This window comes from Apodemus sylvaticus, chromosome X, assembly GCF_947179515.1.
Source record: "Apodemus sylvaticus chromosome X, mApoSyl1.1, whole genome shotgun sequence".
NCBI classification, from domain to species: Eukaryota; Metazoa; Chordata; class Mammalia; order Rodentia; family Muridae; genus Apodemus; species Apodemus sylvaticus.
This window is the reverse complement of record NC_067495.1, coordinates 27,629,532-27,649,167: the sequence shown is the minus strand read 5'-3', so window position 1 is coordinate 27,649,167 and position 19,636 is coordinate 27,629,532. Positions and strand designations below refer to the sequence as shown.

General features: G+C 39.3%; 1 protein-coding gene across 2 annotated transcripts in view; it reads right to left on the bottom strand.

Annotated features, from left to right (window-relative positions):
- Nucleotides 1-19,636, bottom strand: part of Bmx (BMX non-receptor tyrosine kinase) — a 57,429-nt gene that overhangs the window by 6,284 nt on the left and 31,509 nt on the right. For both annotated transcript variants that reach the window (XM_052171550.1, XM_052171549.1), the window contains 7 exons: nt 18,549-18,628; nt 13,561-13,688; nt 9,822-9,896; nt 8,963-9,134; nt 6,085-6,301; nt 4,963-5,027; nt 2,830-2,948 (listed from right to left, as the gene is read on the bottom strand). In XM_052171550.1, the coding sequence (XP_052027510.1) occupies nt 2,830-2,948; nt 4,963-5,027; nt 6,085-6,301; nt 8,963-9,134; nt 9,822-9,896; nt 13,561-13,688; nt 18,549-18,628 (856 nt within the window). The remainder of the gene's footprint in view (nt 1-2,829; nt 2,949-4,962; nt 5,028-6,084; nt 6,302-8,962; nt 9,135-9,821; nt 9,897-13,560; nt 13,689-18,548; nt 18,629-19,636) is intronic.

Genomic DNA, 19,636 nt, shown 5'->3' with positions numbered 1-19,636 from the left:
CACAGTACTTTTGAAAGAGTACCAGGGCATTGAAAATGCTATTGGAATGGTGCCATTCTCCCCAAGGACAAAAACTTTAAATCAGTGGTTTTCAACCTTCCTTATTCTTCAACCCTTTAATACAGTTTAATACATGCTGTGGTGATGCCCAACCATACAATTATTTGTTGCAATTTCATAATGGTAATTTTGCTACTGTTATGAACAGTAATGTAAAATATCTGTGTTTTCTGGTGACCTTAACAACCCCTGGGAAAGGGTCCTTTTACTCCTAAAAGGGGTGTGACCCACAGGTTGGTCACAACCCACAGGTTGAAAACCACTGCTTTAAATAATCAGCCAGGTTCAAAACTGTAGACAACCAACATATACAGAAAGGCATATAATTGTTCTCAAATCTCAAACTTTGTCTTGCAGGCTATAGATTTTATGTAAATTACTATTAATAAAGTAGTCTTACATGCTCTGGCATCTCTTCCTTTATACACATATTCTAAACTAGTTACACAAAAGAGAGAGTCCCAGTCTTCTGAAAGGCTGCACACATATTCTAAGGCCAGTAGCACTGCGTGATGTAACTGGAGGAGGGAGAGGAGCTTTCAGAGGCCCTGAATCATTTTGAATAGCCATGCCAGCAGTACATTACTTAAGAATAGATTTGTAAACAGCCAGAAAACATCTGCAACTAGGTTCCATTTATCTTTGGCGAAATACAAACAGTAAGTATTGAATGAGGGGCTCAGATTTCAAGAATAATATTCAGCAGGCATATCAGTTGATACATAGATATGAAACTAGTCTTCACAACAAGGGCCAAGCTTCACCCCAAACCACTGTCTGAGTGACTTCCCTTTTTGTGTGTCCATTTGCTTCTCTTTCTACTTTCCAAACAGGAATGCTTCTTTTTAATAATTATTTCAGACAGAAAAATAAACTTTTAACTAAAATTTCCTTCTACCAAATTATCTCAAGTATGTTAAGTGGTAAGTTAAATTGCACTTAAGGTCTGACACGGGCATGGAATATTTCTTGGTCATATTTCATGTATTTTGTCACTAGGTGACAACTTAGCTTACTCATCCTGGACACAGCAGACAGTTGTTGAAAATAATCATGATGCTATCATCATATTTTCTTTTTAAAGAAACTCACAGGGCTGGAGAGATGGCTCAGCAGTTAAGAGCACTGACTGTTCTTCTGAAGGTCCTGAGTTCAGATCCCAGCAACCATCCATAATGAGATCTGATGCCCTATTTTGGAATGTCTGAAAGCAGCTACAGTGTACTCATATACATAATAGATAGATAGATAGATAGATAGATAGATAGATAGATGATAGACAGACAGACAGACAGATAGATAGATAAATCTTTTAAAAAAGAAGAAACTGACAGAATCATAACCCAAGAGGTTTTGATCATAATCACCATAATTTCATTTCTCTTCTTTTGATTTTGGTTTGTTTCTCTGGTTGTTTTTTCAGTACTGAGGATCAAGCCCAGGGACTTTGAACACTCAAGACAAATGCTTCCCCTCTGAGCTATATTGCCAACTCAACTACTCAAGCTTGTATTGCTCTGAGAGAGATGACCTTGTTAAGTTCCTCAGCCTGTCCTAGAATGCATGAGCTCCCTGCTTTAGTACCCGAGCTCTGGGATTATAACTGCGTCTTGGCATGCCTAAATTTTAATCTAAGTATTTTAACAAAGTAAAATGGTTTTCTAACCTCTGTAAAATATGCAATGGTAAGATTTTTGGACTCTGCATCCCACTGTGGCAATTATTCTGTTGTGGCACAAAATCAGGCACAAACAACATGGCAATGTGTGGGCACTCCTGTGGCCAATGTGACTTTATTTATAGAAACAGGGTACCACATTGCGTCCAGGACTTTTGTTTCCCAAATCCTGATCTGAAATGCTAATTTTAGCAAGGGGAGAAGATGGGCTGAAATGAGATAAATGTTCACTGTTTCAGAAGCCCAGCAGTCATATAATATGCCCTGAAGGGTGGAGCAAGACTCCAGTATGTCCTCTAGGCCTGTCCTCCTCTTTGTCACCTGTAGAGCAGCTTTGCTCCTGCCACATCCTCTGCCTTGTCTCTGTCACCCTCATCATAAACTAAGCAATGGGTCTGATTAGAACCACAGATTAGAACCTTCAACACTATGAGCCAAAAGAAATACTTTTTTATCTAAGTTGACTCTGCCAAGTGTTCCTTATAATAGTAGAAAGAGGACTTGCACAGCGCTGAAGAAAGCAGAGTCAGGTTTGCTGCTTGTCTTGGGGATACCAAGAGACTCTGCCCATTCTGAAGGGACCCACCTGAACAGTTACCATAGTTACACTTATGCCCAGATCTGGTGGTTTATACTTAAGCCTTCCAACCTTTGGGGTTCCAAAGAAACTAACATTTAAAATGTTAATGATTCCTTCACAAAACTCTTTGAGGCTAAAAGAGGTGGTTCATACCTATAATCCTAGATTTGGGGAGGCTAAGGAGGCAGGAGGATCATGAGTTTGAGATCAGCCTCTATTACATAACAAAACCTCCTTCAAAACAAAACAAAAACTGTTTGGAAGTTTCACTGGAAAAGCCTCTTGGCAGATACTAACATGGTGTAAATTATGGAAAGCATATAAGACTCCCTAACACTGAACCCAGGAAGGAAACTGTCCTCTTGAACCACTTGCTTTTCTCACATTGTGTGTGTAATTTTGTAAAAGCTCAGGGTTCTTTTTCAAATGGATGTTGCTGTTTCTTGCGGTTTCCTGTTGTGGAAGCCAACTTAAGAAACGGGGCCAGGATGCTATGTGGTCACTTCCTTACCAAATGCCCATACATCCGACTTGCTGCTGTATTTGAAGTAGTGAAACACCTCTGGGGCCGACCACTTGACTGGAAACTTGGTTCCTACTGAACTGACATATTGGTCATCAAGGACATATCTGTAGGGAAAGTATCAACACAGACATTAAGACATATGGTCTTATAAACTGGGATGACAGGCCCACCATCAGCTAGACTGATGAAGGACATCGAACTAGACTTAGTCAGCTGAATGCTTCAGTTTTCTAGCTAATTTGCTTTCGTTTCCTTTCTACTCTGTCCCCCTTCCCCTGCTCTGTAGGTCTTCCTGAGATAATCTGTTGTGTAGTCCAGGCTGGACTTGAACTATATAGCTGAGTATGACCTTGACCTCCTGATATTCTACCTCTACCCCTCAAATGCTAGCATTATGGGTACACAGACAACATCTGGTTCTTTAATTTTTTTTTTTTTTACATTATGACAGCTTAGTTTCTAGAGATTTCTAAGTATTTAGGAAATGTACCTTTGAAAATAGCAAAATTTCAGTGCCAAATGCTTGGTAATAATCTAATCTCACAATGTGAAAATACAATCATTCAGAATTCTACCCCAATAACATCTGGTAATTATATCTCTCAAAATACATTTTTTTTTGCTGTGTTCTCTGATTTTATTTTTTCTCTATTTGTTGGGCTGAGATATGCTTTTATTTTTTATCATGCTGTGAGGGTTTGGCCAGATGACATACTTTCCTCTCCACTGTCATGTTTGGGGACTGAGCGGCATCTACTTTTATGGAGTAATATGATTTGTTGAATTGTATAAACCATTCTTAATTTTCTATCACAAATAATGTGAAAATATCTGATGGAAATATAAAAAAAATAGAAATTCAAAGATGTCCACCAATCCCAGGTTTATTATGATTGTAAAATGTAAGTAACCTTTATAACTCATGTTGATGAATATATAAATATATAGAAATATGTAATTGCATAAATTACATGCAACTATTTAATGCAACTATTAAAAGTGACAAAATAAGCTGTTCATAGTGTTCAGTTATGTGCAAAAGTATGTATGTCTGATGTTATTTTCTTTTGAGGGAACAAACAGTAAATGTGTATATTCATGGATATGTTTGGCTATTAAGAATAATGCCTGCATTGGAGAGATGGTTCAGAAGTTAAGAGAATGTATTGTACTTCTAAAGGACTTTAAAGTTTGAATCTCATTACCTACACCAGGCAGCTCATAGCCCCATGTAACTCCAACCCCAGGAAGATCCCACTCCTTTGGCCTCTTTGGACACCTACACTCAATGTGCACACACCTACACAGACACAAGTCTACATAAGTAAGAATGATAAAAAACTTTTTAAAAAAGAATAAGACCAATGGATTTACTATAGAATGAAACCAAATGGCTTGCCTAGAGAAATTAGTATAGTCAAAATTTATGTGTGTGGGATATAGTTGATGCACGTGCAGAAGCCTGTTGGATGCCTTTCTCAATAACTTTACACCTTCATTTTAAAAGAATATTTTAGTTTTAATTGTGCATATGTTCAAGGGTTCTCTCTCTCTCTCTCTCTCTCTCTCTCTCTCTCTCTCTCTCTCTCTCTCTCTCTGTGTGTGTGTGTGTGTGTGTGTGTGTGTGTGTGTGTGTGTGTGTGTGTGTTCAAAGAGGCCAGAAGAGGGTGTTGGATCTCCTGGAGCTGTAGTTACAAGAATTTGTGAGTCACCTGACACAGATGCTGGAAATGAACTCCAGTCCTCTGAAAAAGCCATCCTTAACTGCTGAGCCATCTCTCTGGCCTCTCCAAGTTAATTTTTGAAATAGGGTGTCTCACTGAACCTGGAACTTGCTGATTGGCTAGAATGGCTGGCCCTTCTGTGTCTGCTCTACAGTTGCTGGGGTTAGGGGCACACCACAGTGCCTGGATGTAATGTGGGGTACTGGGAATCCAAATCCAAACTCATGCTTGTTCAGCAAGCACTCTACTGACTGAGCCCATCACCCAGCTTGAAATCACATTCTTGGCTGTAACTGATGGATATGCTACAGCTCGCAGTGTGTGAGAAGTCATTGATGTTATAGGTGGGAACACCAGAAAAAAAAAAAGCTGTCTGGGGAGATTACTGGCTTACCTTGTCATTCCAAAGTCTGAGACTTTCACAGAGAGATCACTGTCCACCAAACAGTTCCGAGCAGCCTTGGGAGGGAAAGCAAAATCTCCAAGTAGTAAAAGCAACCAAGAACCTCCAGATATCAGACTCAGATATTTTCCTCCCCTCAGCTTCAGTTGCAGCAAAAATCAACACAGCCTATCACAATCTTGTTTGCTCTGAGCTTTTTTTTTTTTTTTTTTTTTTTTTTTAAAAAAAAGAAAGATCTCTTGGTTGGGCAGTGGTGGCACACACCTTTAATCCCAGCACTTGGGAGGCAGAGGCAGGTGGATTTCTGAGTCTGGTCTATAGCCAGTCTGGTCTACAGAGTTCCAGGACAGAGAAACCCTGTCTTGAAAAACCAAATAATAATAATAATAATATAAAAATAATAAAAATAAAATAAAATAAACAAAAATCTCTTGTAAATTTCATTTTTTTCCAAAAGGGAAACATGCTTGCATAAATATGTTCACCCAAGCATCTGAGCTTCTTGAAAATACACTTGAACACAGAATCTCAGCTTATCAAGGACATCCACTAGATCCTATGCATTCCCAGATGCTTGGACATCATGCATGCTGCAACCAGGGCTTATGGGATGCACTGGCCTGGTGTGAGCAGTGTGGTTGGTATTCAGCATAAGGAGGTCTCTAAAGCTAAAGACCAGTGAGTACCCAACAGGACTTGGAACTCCCGCCCTAACCCAAACATACACTTTCTTTCTGCCCCATCTCTGTCTTTGCTTTATTTGGTTATTGTATCCAGTCACTGCTTTCCCACTGAGCTCTCAGAGAGAAGGCCACCTTCAGTTCAATGGTTTTGAGAAACACTAAATTGGCCCAAGTCTTTCCATTTGCTCTTCACACCACAGCACCTGTAGCTATGGAGATCCTCATAACTTATTTTACTCTGATGGTTCTCTCTGTCTTTAAAATATTTTAGTCTACGATTGTGATCTTTTTATTGCAAACCAATCACATGCTTACAGGAGTCACAAATGTGTGAAGTAAAGTGAAGGCCTCCTCTTTGTCAGACCTCCTAGCAGCCCTATCCCTAGAGGAGGGAATGGTGAGCTATGTTCTCTCCTCTCATTGAGCTTACCAAATCCCGATGTATGAACTGATGGCTCTCCAAGAAGGCCATGCCTTCACAGACATCATAGCACATTTCTAAGAGCTGGGAGCTTTCTAGTCCTTTCCCATGACTCTTCAGGTAATCAAGCAAGCAACCATTCGTTATATACTCCGTTACTATATAGATGGGGTATTTCTTTGAGCATACTCCATAGAACTTCACCAGTTTGGGATGGCTGAGTTTCCTGAAAAAGAATCAATTTGAAAAGTTCATTTTTGAGATGGCCCAAGCAAAAACAGAAAAAGAGAGCATGGAGCTTTGGAGCGTGTTCTGGGAAACAATACTGTTTGGAGGCATGGAAAAAAAAAAGAGACAGTACTTGGCCTCAGATCTGAGACTGGTGAATCTGACAGCCACTCAGCAATGCTCTCAGTCTGGAGATGCTGCATCCACGTTTTCTCCCAAGAATCAGGATAGTGCTATTTGTAGACAAAATATATTATTTTGAAGGGTTCATGTAAGTGCTATTTGTAGATAAAATACAGTATTTTGAAGGGTGTATGTAACATAAAAACAGTTGATTTTTGGAGAAGTGAGACTACACATAATCCTTTTTTTATATCTTCTTTTGTTCCCTCGTTTTTGATTTTAAAAAAGTGTTCATTAGCCGGGCAGTGGTGGTACGTGCCTTTAATCTCAGCACTTGGGAGTCAGAGACAAGTGTATTTCTGAGTTCGAGGCCAGTCTGGTCTACAGAATGAGTTCCAGGACAGCCAAGGCTACACAGAGAAACCCTGTCTTGAAAAACTAAAGAAAAAAAAGTGTTCATTTGTGTGTGTGTGTGTGTGTGTGTGTGGTGTGTACGTGTGTGCATGTATGCACATATGCACATATTCATGAAACTGCACATGCATGTATATTTTGTGTAATGCCCAGAGGACAGCCTCAGGTGTCATCTCCAGGAAGGTCACCAATCTTTTCCGAGGTGGGCTCTCTCGCTGTCTGAAGCTTGCTCATCAGCATACACTGACTGAGCAGGAAGCCCCGGGCTGCTACTGCTTCCACCTCCACAGAGCTTAGACTGGTCTTACAGATAATTTATGATACACTTTAATGACAAAATATGTTTTAATATTTTACCAGGAGACACCGGCTATATCATATACCAAGAAAGTCTTAGTTTTTTAATTTTATGTTCTATGAAAGGGAGATACCAAGAGGCTTTCTCTAGTTTTATGTACTGGTCTAGTTACCCAGGACAGAATTCTCTGTATAATTTGCAGGTTCTTTGAAAAAATGAGAATAAGAAAAAATAATGGTTTACAACTTAATTTGAGTTATGCACGATAGCTCATGACTGTATCCTCTGCACTTAGGAGGGTGAGGTGGGGTTCTTGCTATCATTTTAAGGCTAAGTTGGATTATGTAGTAACCTTCAAGCAGCCCTGGACTATAAAGAGAGATTGTCTCAAAAACACAAACCCCCAAAATTTATTATTTTGCAATGGTGAAAGCAGAGCATTAAAGCAAGTACTGGAGGTCCTTGGATTATGGGGTCGGATGTCTATGAAGGCAGCCTTGAACAAAGGCTTGTGTTCATATAGCATCTCTACTTTCAAACAATCCTTCAGTTATAATAGCAGGTTTTATTGCAACTTCCCTGTCCCCTCTGATGTCTAAAAGGAATTACCAAGGAAGTGGACACTGGAGTATTCACCTCTAAAGATGTCTCAGTAAACTATGGAACAGTTTTTTCAATAGATGTAGATATATAAACCAAATAAACACTTTCCTCTCCAAGTTGTTTTTGGTTATGCTCTTTATCACAGCCATAGAAATAGGTTAGGATCTGCAAATTTCAAGTGTTTTTGTATTATGTGCATGTTGTAGAGGACAGAGGTCAACCTTGGCTGTCACTCATCAGGAAACATCTACCTTGGTTTTTTGAAACAGGGTCTCTCATTGAGACCTTAGATGCATCTAATAGATAAGGTTGACCAAACAGTGACCAAAGGGCAACCTACCTCCTCCTCCACCACCTCTTCCTCCACCTCCTTCTCCCCTGTCTCCTTTTCCCCTTCTCTTCCTCTTCCTGCTCCTTCTCCTATTCCTCTTCCACCTCTCCTCCTCCTTCTCCCCTGTCTCCTCCTCCTCTTCTTCCTCCTCCTCCTCTTCTTCCTCAGTTCTGGGACTATAAACATGTACTACCATGCACAGCTTTTTTTTTTACATGGGCTCAAAGGATGAACTCATACTTGCATTGCCAGCATGTTACTGACTGAGCCATCTCCTGACCAAGGCCCTGCTATAACACTTTCTAATCCTTCCTGGTTAGTTTCCTAAGGAAGTGACCAGCCATGCTGTTTTACCTGGGTTAGAAGTGTTTCTTAGGCTTTCCCACTCCAGGACTTCTGAAGACCATACACGAGTCTGTTCCTGCATATGTAAACCATGCTACTTCTAACAAATACCGTTGGCTAATGCATAGTTGTGGGAGATGTGAAGGAAATTTGGATATGTTGAGTGCTATGTATACTTGTAACTACTAAGGCCCTTTGTAGCACAGGACAAAGTTTGGAGTAGGAGAAAGATCAAGGGTAGAGAGTCTAAATGCACAGAGGCCATGGGCTACCTTCTCAATAGTCAGAAATATTAGAAAGCCAATGGGCTTTCAAGGTGTTATGCAAGCCTACTTGTCAAATTAGGAGCATAACATTGACTTTATTTAACAGTTCGGTAGGCCAAAATATAACATTGATTTTATTTAACAGTTAGGCTAAAACATAACTCCTAAATGTGAAGTGCCCAACATATGCCAGGCTTTGTGAATGTCAGGGACACGGACGGCTAATGTTAATGCTGTTTTATGGAGATTCAGCATTGTCATTCCTGAGGAGAAACTTACATCATGGTCTGGGCCTCTTGAAAGAATTCATCTTCTGACATGGCACCCTCCTTGATCATCTTTACAGCCACATCGTACTGCCCCTTCCACTTGCCCAGCTGGACTACTCCAAACTGGCCACTGCCCAGCTCCTTCAGCAAGGCAATCTCTTCTCTTTTCAGTTCCCAAATTCCTAATGAAGCAAGGCAGATACCTTAGGAGTTGTGTCAACAACGACCAAAGCAATTTCTTCAGCAATGAGGTTTGTGTATCCACAAAATGAGGAACAGTAAAATATCATTTTAGTAACTTCAAAAAATCTCCAGTGAACTGATATCATGACCATATCCCAGGAAAATGATGCTCTCAAAGCAGCTGCACTTCTTGACACAAAAAGTCAAAATGAAGTCCAGCCCCCTACACACACACAGTGGAGGTGTCTTAGAGATAGTTAATATCAAAATGTGCTTAAAGCTCTTAAGTTGATAAAACACTGTTAGATATTTTTTTATAAAACAAAGTAATATGTCATCAAGGTGGATGCTATTACCCTAAAGACACAGAGTTGGGGACTGTCTCCAAATAGGAGCAAGCAAAGAATCCAGGTGAAAAAAAGGGCAGGTAAGGGGTGCTGGAGGCGAATTGTAATGGCTTGTAAGAATAATCCATTGTTTTGCTAACTCATGGGAGATTACAGAGTTAGGTGTGGATAGATGATTTTTAAAAAAACCCGAATGATATAAATTAGACTAAATGTCTCCCTGGTGCAGTCTCAGTAGGGACTTCCTTCCTGTCACCCATCATATATCAGATAATCATATGCATTTGAACCCCAAATTGTGGGAAATGGGAGTTTAAGAGCCCAGAGGTGTGTCCATACCACTTCCCAGAGCCACAGACTCTGGGACCTTGTTGGCCTTGGTTGACACTGGGTGACGGAGCCGTGTGATCATGCCTGCAATAGAATCAGTAACATATTACCACGTTAACATCATATCGTGTTACAAAGAATCATTTCACACTCTCCTAGTAAGCTGACAATGTGGGCCATAGGGTGTTGTGATACAGAAAGAGAATCAATGCTGAGTATATTCATCCTGTCTTTGTATTCTGTGGCTTGAACCAACACATTCACGTAATGCAAAGTGAAATCTAAAAGAGCCAGTTACTTTGTGTGACATTCCACAGGGAATAGGTGCTAGATGGAATCTTTTGCATAACATTTTTTTCTCATTCATATTTTACTATCTTTTTGTTAGTCCTACATTTACATATGCATATAAATAGCACATAAATCTGAAAAACCTCATATAATAAACATATATTTACATATAAAACAAGCATTCTTAAAATTAACTTTATTTCCCATTTATGTTAAATGCTTGAGCCAATTTTACTTACATGTACCTATGGCAAAGTTGAATTAAAATAATCATGTTGATAGGGTCTTGAAAGAAATCACTCAAAAGAGTAAATGATTATTGCTTTAAGCATATGATTTTTTTTTTTATCACGTATGTGTTTCCTCTTCCATCCTATTTAGGTATTTGTTTCTGTTTAAAAGTGTTCATCAAATGTTTTCAATACTGTACCTTTAATCAGCAGAAATAAATACCAGCATGAGTAATATAAGTTTTTATTTTGCAAACCATATGAATACCTATATACAAGTGTGTATGTTTATGCATATATAAATATACATATATAAGAGGAATCATGATTATTTTAAAAGCATTTTGCATCTTATGCTTTCTATTAGAAATGTAATGTCTTTGTGATAAAATATTTTAATTAAAAATAAGTTAGAAATTAATGCCTTCCTTTGAAATATGTATATGTGTGACTGCTGATATAATAATCATTGTGTGAATCATAAAATACACTAGTAAACTGAAAATTTAGTGAAAACACAATGATAAATCAACATTTTAATATCCTTTTTATAGCCTGTGTATCCTCTAAGGTGCAATTATTTATTGAGGGATAAATGTTAGTATAATAACTTTCCTAAGAGATGCTATTTGTTAAGATGAACATGTGAAGAAATATGAGAAAAAAATACAAACAAGAACCAAAATGGAATTGAAATCAAGTCAGACATGGTAGCACTGTTTCGATGCAGAGCCCATGGCTTATTTTCACATACTGTCAGAAATCCACCAAGTCACTTCCTGTCATGAATGCTCTTACAGACCTGGGACAGTTACTACAGTTAGTACTGGCACAGTTAGTAAAGTGCTTGAAGCACAAGCATCAGGATATGAGTTTGGATTCCCAGTACCAATGTGCACATCTGGCACCGTGGTGCACATCCTTAATGCGAGCACTGAAAAGATGGGATAGACAGATCCCTGGAGATTGATAATGACCAGCCAACCTATCCAATTCAGTGAAACATGCTGTGTTAAAAAATAAAGTGACTGAGGAAGGCAACCATTATTGACCTTATCTTAGTCACTATTATATTGCTGTGATGAGACCCTCTTATAGAAGAAAGCATTTAATTGGGGCTGGCATATAGTTTATGAGCAAAGGTTTAGCTCATTATCATCATGATGAGAAGCATGGTGACATGCGGGAAGGTGCTGGTGTCAGTAGGTGAAAATAGGGACAATGATCCATGAGGGATGGGGAGGAGGGAGAGGGGAAGAGAGAGAGAGAGAGAGAGAGAGAGAGAGAGAGAGAGAGAGAGAGCACCACCTAGGCCTTGTATAGGCTTTTGAAACTTCAAAGCCCACCCCCTAGTAATACACTTCCTCCAACAAGGCCATAGCTCCTAATCCTTCTAATTCTTTCAAATAGTGCCTAGTAACTAAGGATTCAAAATATGAGCCTGTGGGGTCATTCTCAATCAAACTACCACATACTTCAAGCCTTTACATACATATGCACATATGTACATGCACAAGCACACAAACAAACATGTGCAAAACATATACTACTCCCCCACAGAAACTTATTACTGAAAATAGGGATACTCCTCACCTAGGCAATATTTTAAGAGAAAACAGTAGCTCATATCGAATATAAAAAAAAAATGTTACTAGTAGGACTGTATACTTCTGCAAACCATTTGACAACTTCACAGTTTTGTTTTTATTTTTATTTTTTAAATACTTGGGTAATTTTAATGAATGAGCACACTAACTTTAGAGACTCACAAGTCAGAACAGGATGCTCTTACTTATAACCCAGCTTTAAGGATTTAATGTCATTTTTCTTCTGTCCCATTAATTCCTCATTTCCCGAAACTTTAAGTTCACTAGTTCTAATTTGACCAAACTAGTGACTTTCAAGAACAGATGCCTCTGTGAGGAAGAAATCCGTAAACTAAGCTACATTAACGGAAAGATTCTAACTACAAAGCTCAAACAAAACAACTTAATCTGGCCTCTCTGTCACACCTTTCCTCTGTTTTTCTTAACTGAATTTGTTGGGCTAAAATGCACCTCAGTACCTGGCACCCCATTTAACAACCATGGTCAGACAATGCCTGGGATGCAGGTCAAGGGAAATAGTCCTATTTCTTACACGTAATTATCAGACTTGGTCCTTGCACCTGTGCTGAGCTGTGGCAGGCCTCAGAAGTTTACTGCCTTTCACTGAAGGTCTCAGCAGGCCATAAAGTGCCTCCTGTTCTCTGGCAGCCATGGCAGAAGCCTGGGAAATGGATTTTAGCTCGCTGTAATTAAAGGGTCTGAACTTCACATTTTTAAATGTACAGAGCTATATCCACAGTGCTGTGCAATAAAATATCCATTAAAATGTAAAAATATCACACATAAGCCACTGCAGCAACCAGAGGGTTACTTGCAAAATGTAATAGAACTATTCATAGCTGTTGAAGAGAACAAGGTAAACCTTGAATATTTGCATGGAATGTCCTCTGAGGTAGGGTTAGTAAGGAAGATAAACTAAATAGTATGTGAATAGTCATTTTTATCTCCGTTAAATGTAATGTTTATGAATATGTAATTCTTACATAACACATATTATCATCCATATACAAAAATATATCATGATTGACACTATCCTGTACTGAAAAGTTACCAATCCAATGATGCTCATTTTTCTAATATTTGGATCTTATACTCAACTTGCTTTTATGATCTAGGAGAAAACTCTAGAAATAAAGTTTTGCTAAAACAATTTTCCTTTTAGATCTGAAGAGATAAGGTTTAGTGGTTACAAGCACTGTACTGCTCTTTCAGGGGACCTGAGTTTGGTTCCCAGGACCCACATCAAGTGGCTCTCAACCATCTATAACTAAAGTTCTCAAGGATATGATGCCCTCGCCTCCTGGCCACTGTGGGCACTGAATTCATGTCCACAAGACACACACACATATACTTTAAAAAAAACTAGATAAAATCTAAAGAAAAATAATTTTTTCTCTTAACTTGTTCAACTTAATCAACCTTATTCCTTCTAGTTTTATAGAGTGTATTGTGTTATGTTTGAGAAAGTATGAGCTACACATCATAACAGAGATTGATAGCATTTTCCCTCATTTCTTGGTATCCTATTAATAAAGAATATTAACAGGATCAGTGGTATCCAAAAAAAGCTGACAGTTATATGTGAGGGCTCATAAAAGAAAAAAAAAGAAAGAAGTTTACCTGCTGAATTATGTTGGTGATAGTGAATGAGCTTTGGAATGGAATCAAAACAGTAGTTTTCAGCCAGATATAATTTATTTTCAGCATTGGTATGCACGTGGTAATGTTTGACAGTTCCCTTTTTATCACTAGTAAGGAAGAAAGACAATGTTAGGATGTTTTAAACACACAACAAAGCTTTGATGAAATAATGAGTGGATAATTATTTTGAATCTATTTACAAATTGGGGAATAAGATCTAGACAGGGATGGTTACTCAAACTTGACATCTGGTGTTTCTCTGAAAGCATCCATGACAATCAGTAATTATGGCAGAGTGATCCTCTCTGAACTCAGCATGTCCTTTGTGCATATACAAAATTCATGCATGATAAGCTTCAATTTGAAGCGCTAACAACATGGCTCAGGCAGTAAATGTCCCTGCAGTCAACTATGACAGTCTGAATTCAGTTCCTATGATCTACATGCTGGAGAGAACTGACTTCCACAAATTGTTCTCTGACCTCCACACATGAGTGCCCCCACAGCACAGTTAAATAATAATAATGATGATGATGATGATGATAACAACAACATTTTAGAAAAATTAATTTCATGTACTTTTCCTCACAGCATAATAAAGAGAATCTATAGAATCTGTCTTTGATAGCTACAAGTCTTGAAGTTCTTTAAGATCATGTGAAAACATAAATTCTCCCTTAAGATAATAATTGGGAGAAAATTGTGTAGGCAAAAATGATTAGATTTTGTGCATTCTTACCCAAGAGTTCCTTTGGGAATGGTACATGCAGGAAGAAAAGCATTGAGGTCATACCATACTTAAATATCTAGAACTCCTCTTTCCAAGCAACAATATTAGTTGTTACCATCAGTTTAGCAGGCATTTTCTATGGGTCAGACCATGCTATGATCCAGTGAGTGCACTGTATATACTTTCCACATAAATAATCCCAGCATTTGGGAGGCAGAGACAGGTGGATATCTGAGTTTGAGCCCACCCTGGTCTACAGAGAGAGTTCCAGGACAGCCAGGACTACACAGAGAAACTTTGTTTCAATAAATAAACAAACAAAAACAAACAACCTCCCTCCCTTCCCCTCAAAAAATTATTTCTTTTCCTCCAGTTCTACAACATTGTGATGAGCTCATGCACACTGACTGAGGCTAATCAGAAATAACCTGCCTTAGATTTTAGAGTTCAGTTCTAATACTCGGTGGCCTCCTTCTCTGGTTTTTATAAAGATTGTGAGACTTGCCACACAAGAACAATGCATCAGGAGAAGAAAAGGCATTTCTCTGTGTTGCAAATGGCTAATCTGCTGGTGGTGTGAGTATGAGTTAATGACATTTCATAAAAGGGTTTTGCTTTCCAAATCCCAATGGACATATCTATAAAAACTCCTGCACCTTAACATAAGACTCAGGAAACATTGGGGAAGGGTAGGGAAATGGAAGGATTGTAAGAACCAGAAGATCAAGGAGTTTGCTGTGAGAATCTCTCTCAGGATAAGATCAGAAGTTACTCATGAATTCTCATTAAACATGATTGCTCAAGTGTGCATTGGACTAGAATGACACCAGTGGACATTGCCAGACTGGATGAGGAAAAGCCCATGAGGCTTCAGCCCTACACAAAGAACTCCAGTCAACTGAAGAAAGCTGGGAGTTAGAAACCTGGTCCTCCCCCAGGAAGAGCACACCAATTGGTTCTCTAATGACGGACATTTGGCCCTGGAAACACACATACAAGTAATATTATATGGTCTGTATTGGCTGGTTTTGTGTGTCAACACAAACTAGAGTCACCAGAGAGGATGGAGTCTCTGTTGAGGAAATGCCTCCATGAGATCCAGCTGTAAGGCATTTTCTCAATTAGTGATCAAGGGGAGAAGGGCCCATTGTGGCTGGTGCCATCTCTGGGCTGGTAGTCCTGGGTTCTATAAGAAAGCAGGCTGAGCAAGCCAGGGGAAGCAAGCCAGTAAGCAGCACCCCTCCATGGTCTGTACATCAGCTTCTGCCTCCTGGATCCTGCCCTGTTTGAGTTCCTGTCCTGACTTCCTTTAATAATGAGCAGTGATATGGGAGTATAAGCCAAATAAACCCTTTCATCCCCACATTGATTCTTGACCATGGCGTTTTGTTGCAGCAATAGAAACTCTGACCAAGCTCAACAAGTTGTATTTAGGGGTGTGTGTGTGTGTGTGTGTGTGTGTGTGTGTGTGTGTGCGCGCGCGCGTGCGCGCATATATGATATATATATATATGTATATATATATACATATATATACACACATATATATATGTGCAATAATAATTGCTGAAGAAAGAGACCGTGAATTTGAAAGAGGTTGGGGACCAGTATATGAGAGTGTTTGGAAGGAAGAAAAGCAAGGAGGAAATGTAATTAAGTTATAACCTCAAAAAGATTTTAAAAGGGATATTCCTTTCATTTAATTCCTTATCTATTTAATAATTTTCTACTGGATCAACTTCAAAAATAAATCTGGGGTGATGAAGTTCAAAGAGGAGAACAAGTGACATTTGATTTGGCTCCATCCAGAGGGCCACAGCTGTTTTGATGCTGAGTCAATAGCATGTTCTCTAGTTGTTAGATTTGTTTCAGCCAATGACAATGCGAAATCTAGTATATGTGCTTATTAGAGGCATGGATTCTGGTATTGGCAAATGCTGTATGGTTCTTCAAGATACACCCTGTTATTTCAAATCGGAAGTAGGTATTCTGTAAAACAAATCTCAAGATAATATATCTTTATCATCTAATTATTACAAATACATATGCATGCTCTGTGTAGAGGGGCACACATCTACAGAAGTCAGTCAATCTTGCTGTTAAGAACTATTTCTTTTAAATGGTCCATATCAATTCAATGTCAGTTCAACCCCTGTCCCCCAAACACAGAGGGTTTCAGAGACACATTAGTATGGATAAAATAATATGGCTTGATTATTTGGTTGTTGGTGGCCTAGCTTCAGATTGGTCATTTGTCCTGCCTCTTGGGCTTGTCTTTAAGGGTACTCTTTGAACCCCAATCTCCTCATTTGTAAAGGATCCTATTTATTCTGGAGGGGTGTTACAAAGAATCTAAGAGTTATTAGCCCATGGAAAAGTAATTTATAAATCTCTGGAAGGTGCATGCCTGTAATCCCAGCACTGGGAACACAAAGGCAGAAGCTCAAGAGTTGGAGGCTACATTGTGAGGTGCTGTCTCAAGGATATAAACTTCTGGAGCGATGTCTTAGTCGGGGTTTCTATTCCTGCACAAACATCATGACCAAGAAGCAAGTTGGGGAGGAAAGGGTTTATTGAGCTTACACTTCTGCATTGCTGTTCATCACAAAAGGAAGTCAGGACTGGAACTCAAGCAGGTCAGGAAGTGGGAGCTGATGCAGAGGCCATGGAGGGATGTTCCTTACTGGCTTGCTTCCCCTGGCTTGCTCAGCCTGCTCTCTTATAGAACCCAAGAGCACCAGCCCAGAGATGGCACCACCCACAAGGGGCCCTCACCCCTCGATCACTAATTGAGAAAATGCCCCACAGCTGGATCTCATGGAGGCACTTCCCCAACTGAAGCTCCTTTCTCTGTGATAACTCCAGCATGTGTCAAGTTGACACACAAAACCAGCCAGTACAAGGGGGCTCCTGATGATGATGGCTTTGTGGAGATGATGCTGGGAATTCTTATGTACCCAAGGACCAGGTATGCAAGAGTAGACAGAACTACTCTTTCTTACCAGCAGCACCATTAACAATAACTGCTTCATCATTTAGTGTTATTGTGTGCTAGATAGTATCCTAATCTAATACGTGTATTAAATGATTTCATTCATAGAATAGAAAAATCATTTTAAAAAAGGTAAACCTGAATTTATACACTAGCTCTGTTAGCATAGAAAGAGAAACAAAAAAAAATAGTGCTAGCACTTCTGAACTCACAACCCAACCTGCCTGCTGAGCAGAGAAGCTTGCTCCAGTACCCCAAATTAGACAAAACACACACAAGTGCCGAGTAATTATAACACAAGGCTGTACACAGCAATCCACATTTATTGAACTAGGGATACTAAATAATACAACATTGTACCACTTAATTATGGCTTTTAGTTGACATTTGGCCACCTCAAAGCCGTTGTTAGAGGTTGGTGAATTTAAATACTGTGGCTCTCTGTTGGGATGGACACACAATCTCTGAACACATACTACTGATGTGAATGCGGGAAGTAATTTTAATCGTGTAATTGGTCACAGGCCTAATTTGCCGTAACCATTGCTATTTTATTTAGCAGCACCTCGTTGCTTTGAATGCATTAAAAATCATTATTCTATTTCCCTTTCTGATGAGGAAGTTCAGGCCCAGAGCAGGTTGAGAAACTTGTTCAACATAATAAAGGCCTGAAATGGGAAGAAAAGTTTGACTTTGAACTAGAACGCTTACCTGCAAAGGCCAGCAGATAGATGGACAGACCGACAGACAGACAGACAGGCAGGCAGGCAGGCAGAGAGGCAGATAAAAGATACTCAGAAAACACTGATACCTTGATTCAATCCCACAGGAAAGGCTCAATGAGAGTTGGGCACTGGGGCAAGCTTTTCTGCTCAGCAGGCAGGTTGGGTTGTGAGTTCAGAAGTGCTGTCACTATTTTTTTTTTTTTTTGTTTCTCTTTCTGTGCTTGGGCCTGACTCCAAGGGATCCACACTGTTGTTTCAATAAATGTTTATGGAGGTGTGCCATGCGCACAGCACTCTGCCTTGTCTGGAGTGGACAGGAGAAGGTCACTCAGAGCATAGCCTCTTGAAAGTAGAGGGTAGGAAGGCAATGGCTAATGGCCATATTCAACACAAAACCTTTGATCCCAAATTCCAGAGTTCAGGAGTGAGTGGTGTCTCGCCTCAAAACAGAATTAAGCGATCATCGTTTTCAAACAACAGTCACAAGAGGAAAAAGGAAGTAAGTCTACATTGTACTTACTTTACAGCCTTACTAAATAAGGACACTGTGTACATTCCCATCTGGCTGGAGTTTCTAACCATAAATGCTCCTTCTTTTCCCTGAAAAAGAGGAACAATGTTCATTATTTTTAAAAATGATTTTTGTATAGGCAGTAAGCAAAGATAGTTGTAGATGCACTTTAAATATCAGCAAAATGGCAGGTTACCCAACAGTTACCACAGAAGGGTCCCACAGCTTAGCTTTCTTTCTTTTCTCACTTGGTTCTTTTCCTCCTCTCTCTCCTTCTGTTTTTTTTTTTTTTAACTTTTGAGTTTTATCCAAGTTCAGAAAAAGCACAATAAACTATGGATATAAGAGTTTTCCAAGCAAATCTATCACATTCTGTTGAGTACATCTTAAAACATAATTTGTGTGCTAGTGTTTTATTAGACTGAATTGTAACAAAGTACCATTTTCATAGATCAAAAGAATTTACTGTAGGTAAGGTCATATCAATTAGCAATAAAAATCAAGTAAATTAATTCCATATCACATCTCCTATGCCCTGGTTTAGGTGCTAATGAGCAGTGAAATCCAGATGAGAAAAATAATTCTATTGATAACTCACATTAAGTCATTTTTCTTGGACTAAGGGTATATATTTCAGTGTGTTGGTTTGAATGAAAATGTCCCCCATATGTTCATATATTTGAAAGCTTGGTCCCTGGCTGGTGGACTGTTTGGGGAGGATTAGGAGGTGTAGCCTTGTTTGGAGCTGTGTTACTGGGCATGGGGTTGAGGTTTCAAAAGCCCACACCATTCAAGTTGGCTCTCTGTGTCTCACAATTGTTGTCTCAATATGTAAGCTTTCAGCTGCTGCTCCAACACCATGCTTGCCTGCCTGATACCATGTTCTCCACCAAGACTGGTCATGGATTAACCCTCTGAAATGTACTATTTCTTATATAAGTTGTCTTGGTCATGGTATCTCTTCATAGCAGTAGAAAAGTAACTAGGGAGGCATGCATAGCACACATTATCATATGGGTTCCATCCCCAGCCCTGAAAAATGGTATCATCTCTCCTATTTGTGATTCTGTGCTATCTCCTCCTGCCTTGGCTCTAGA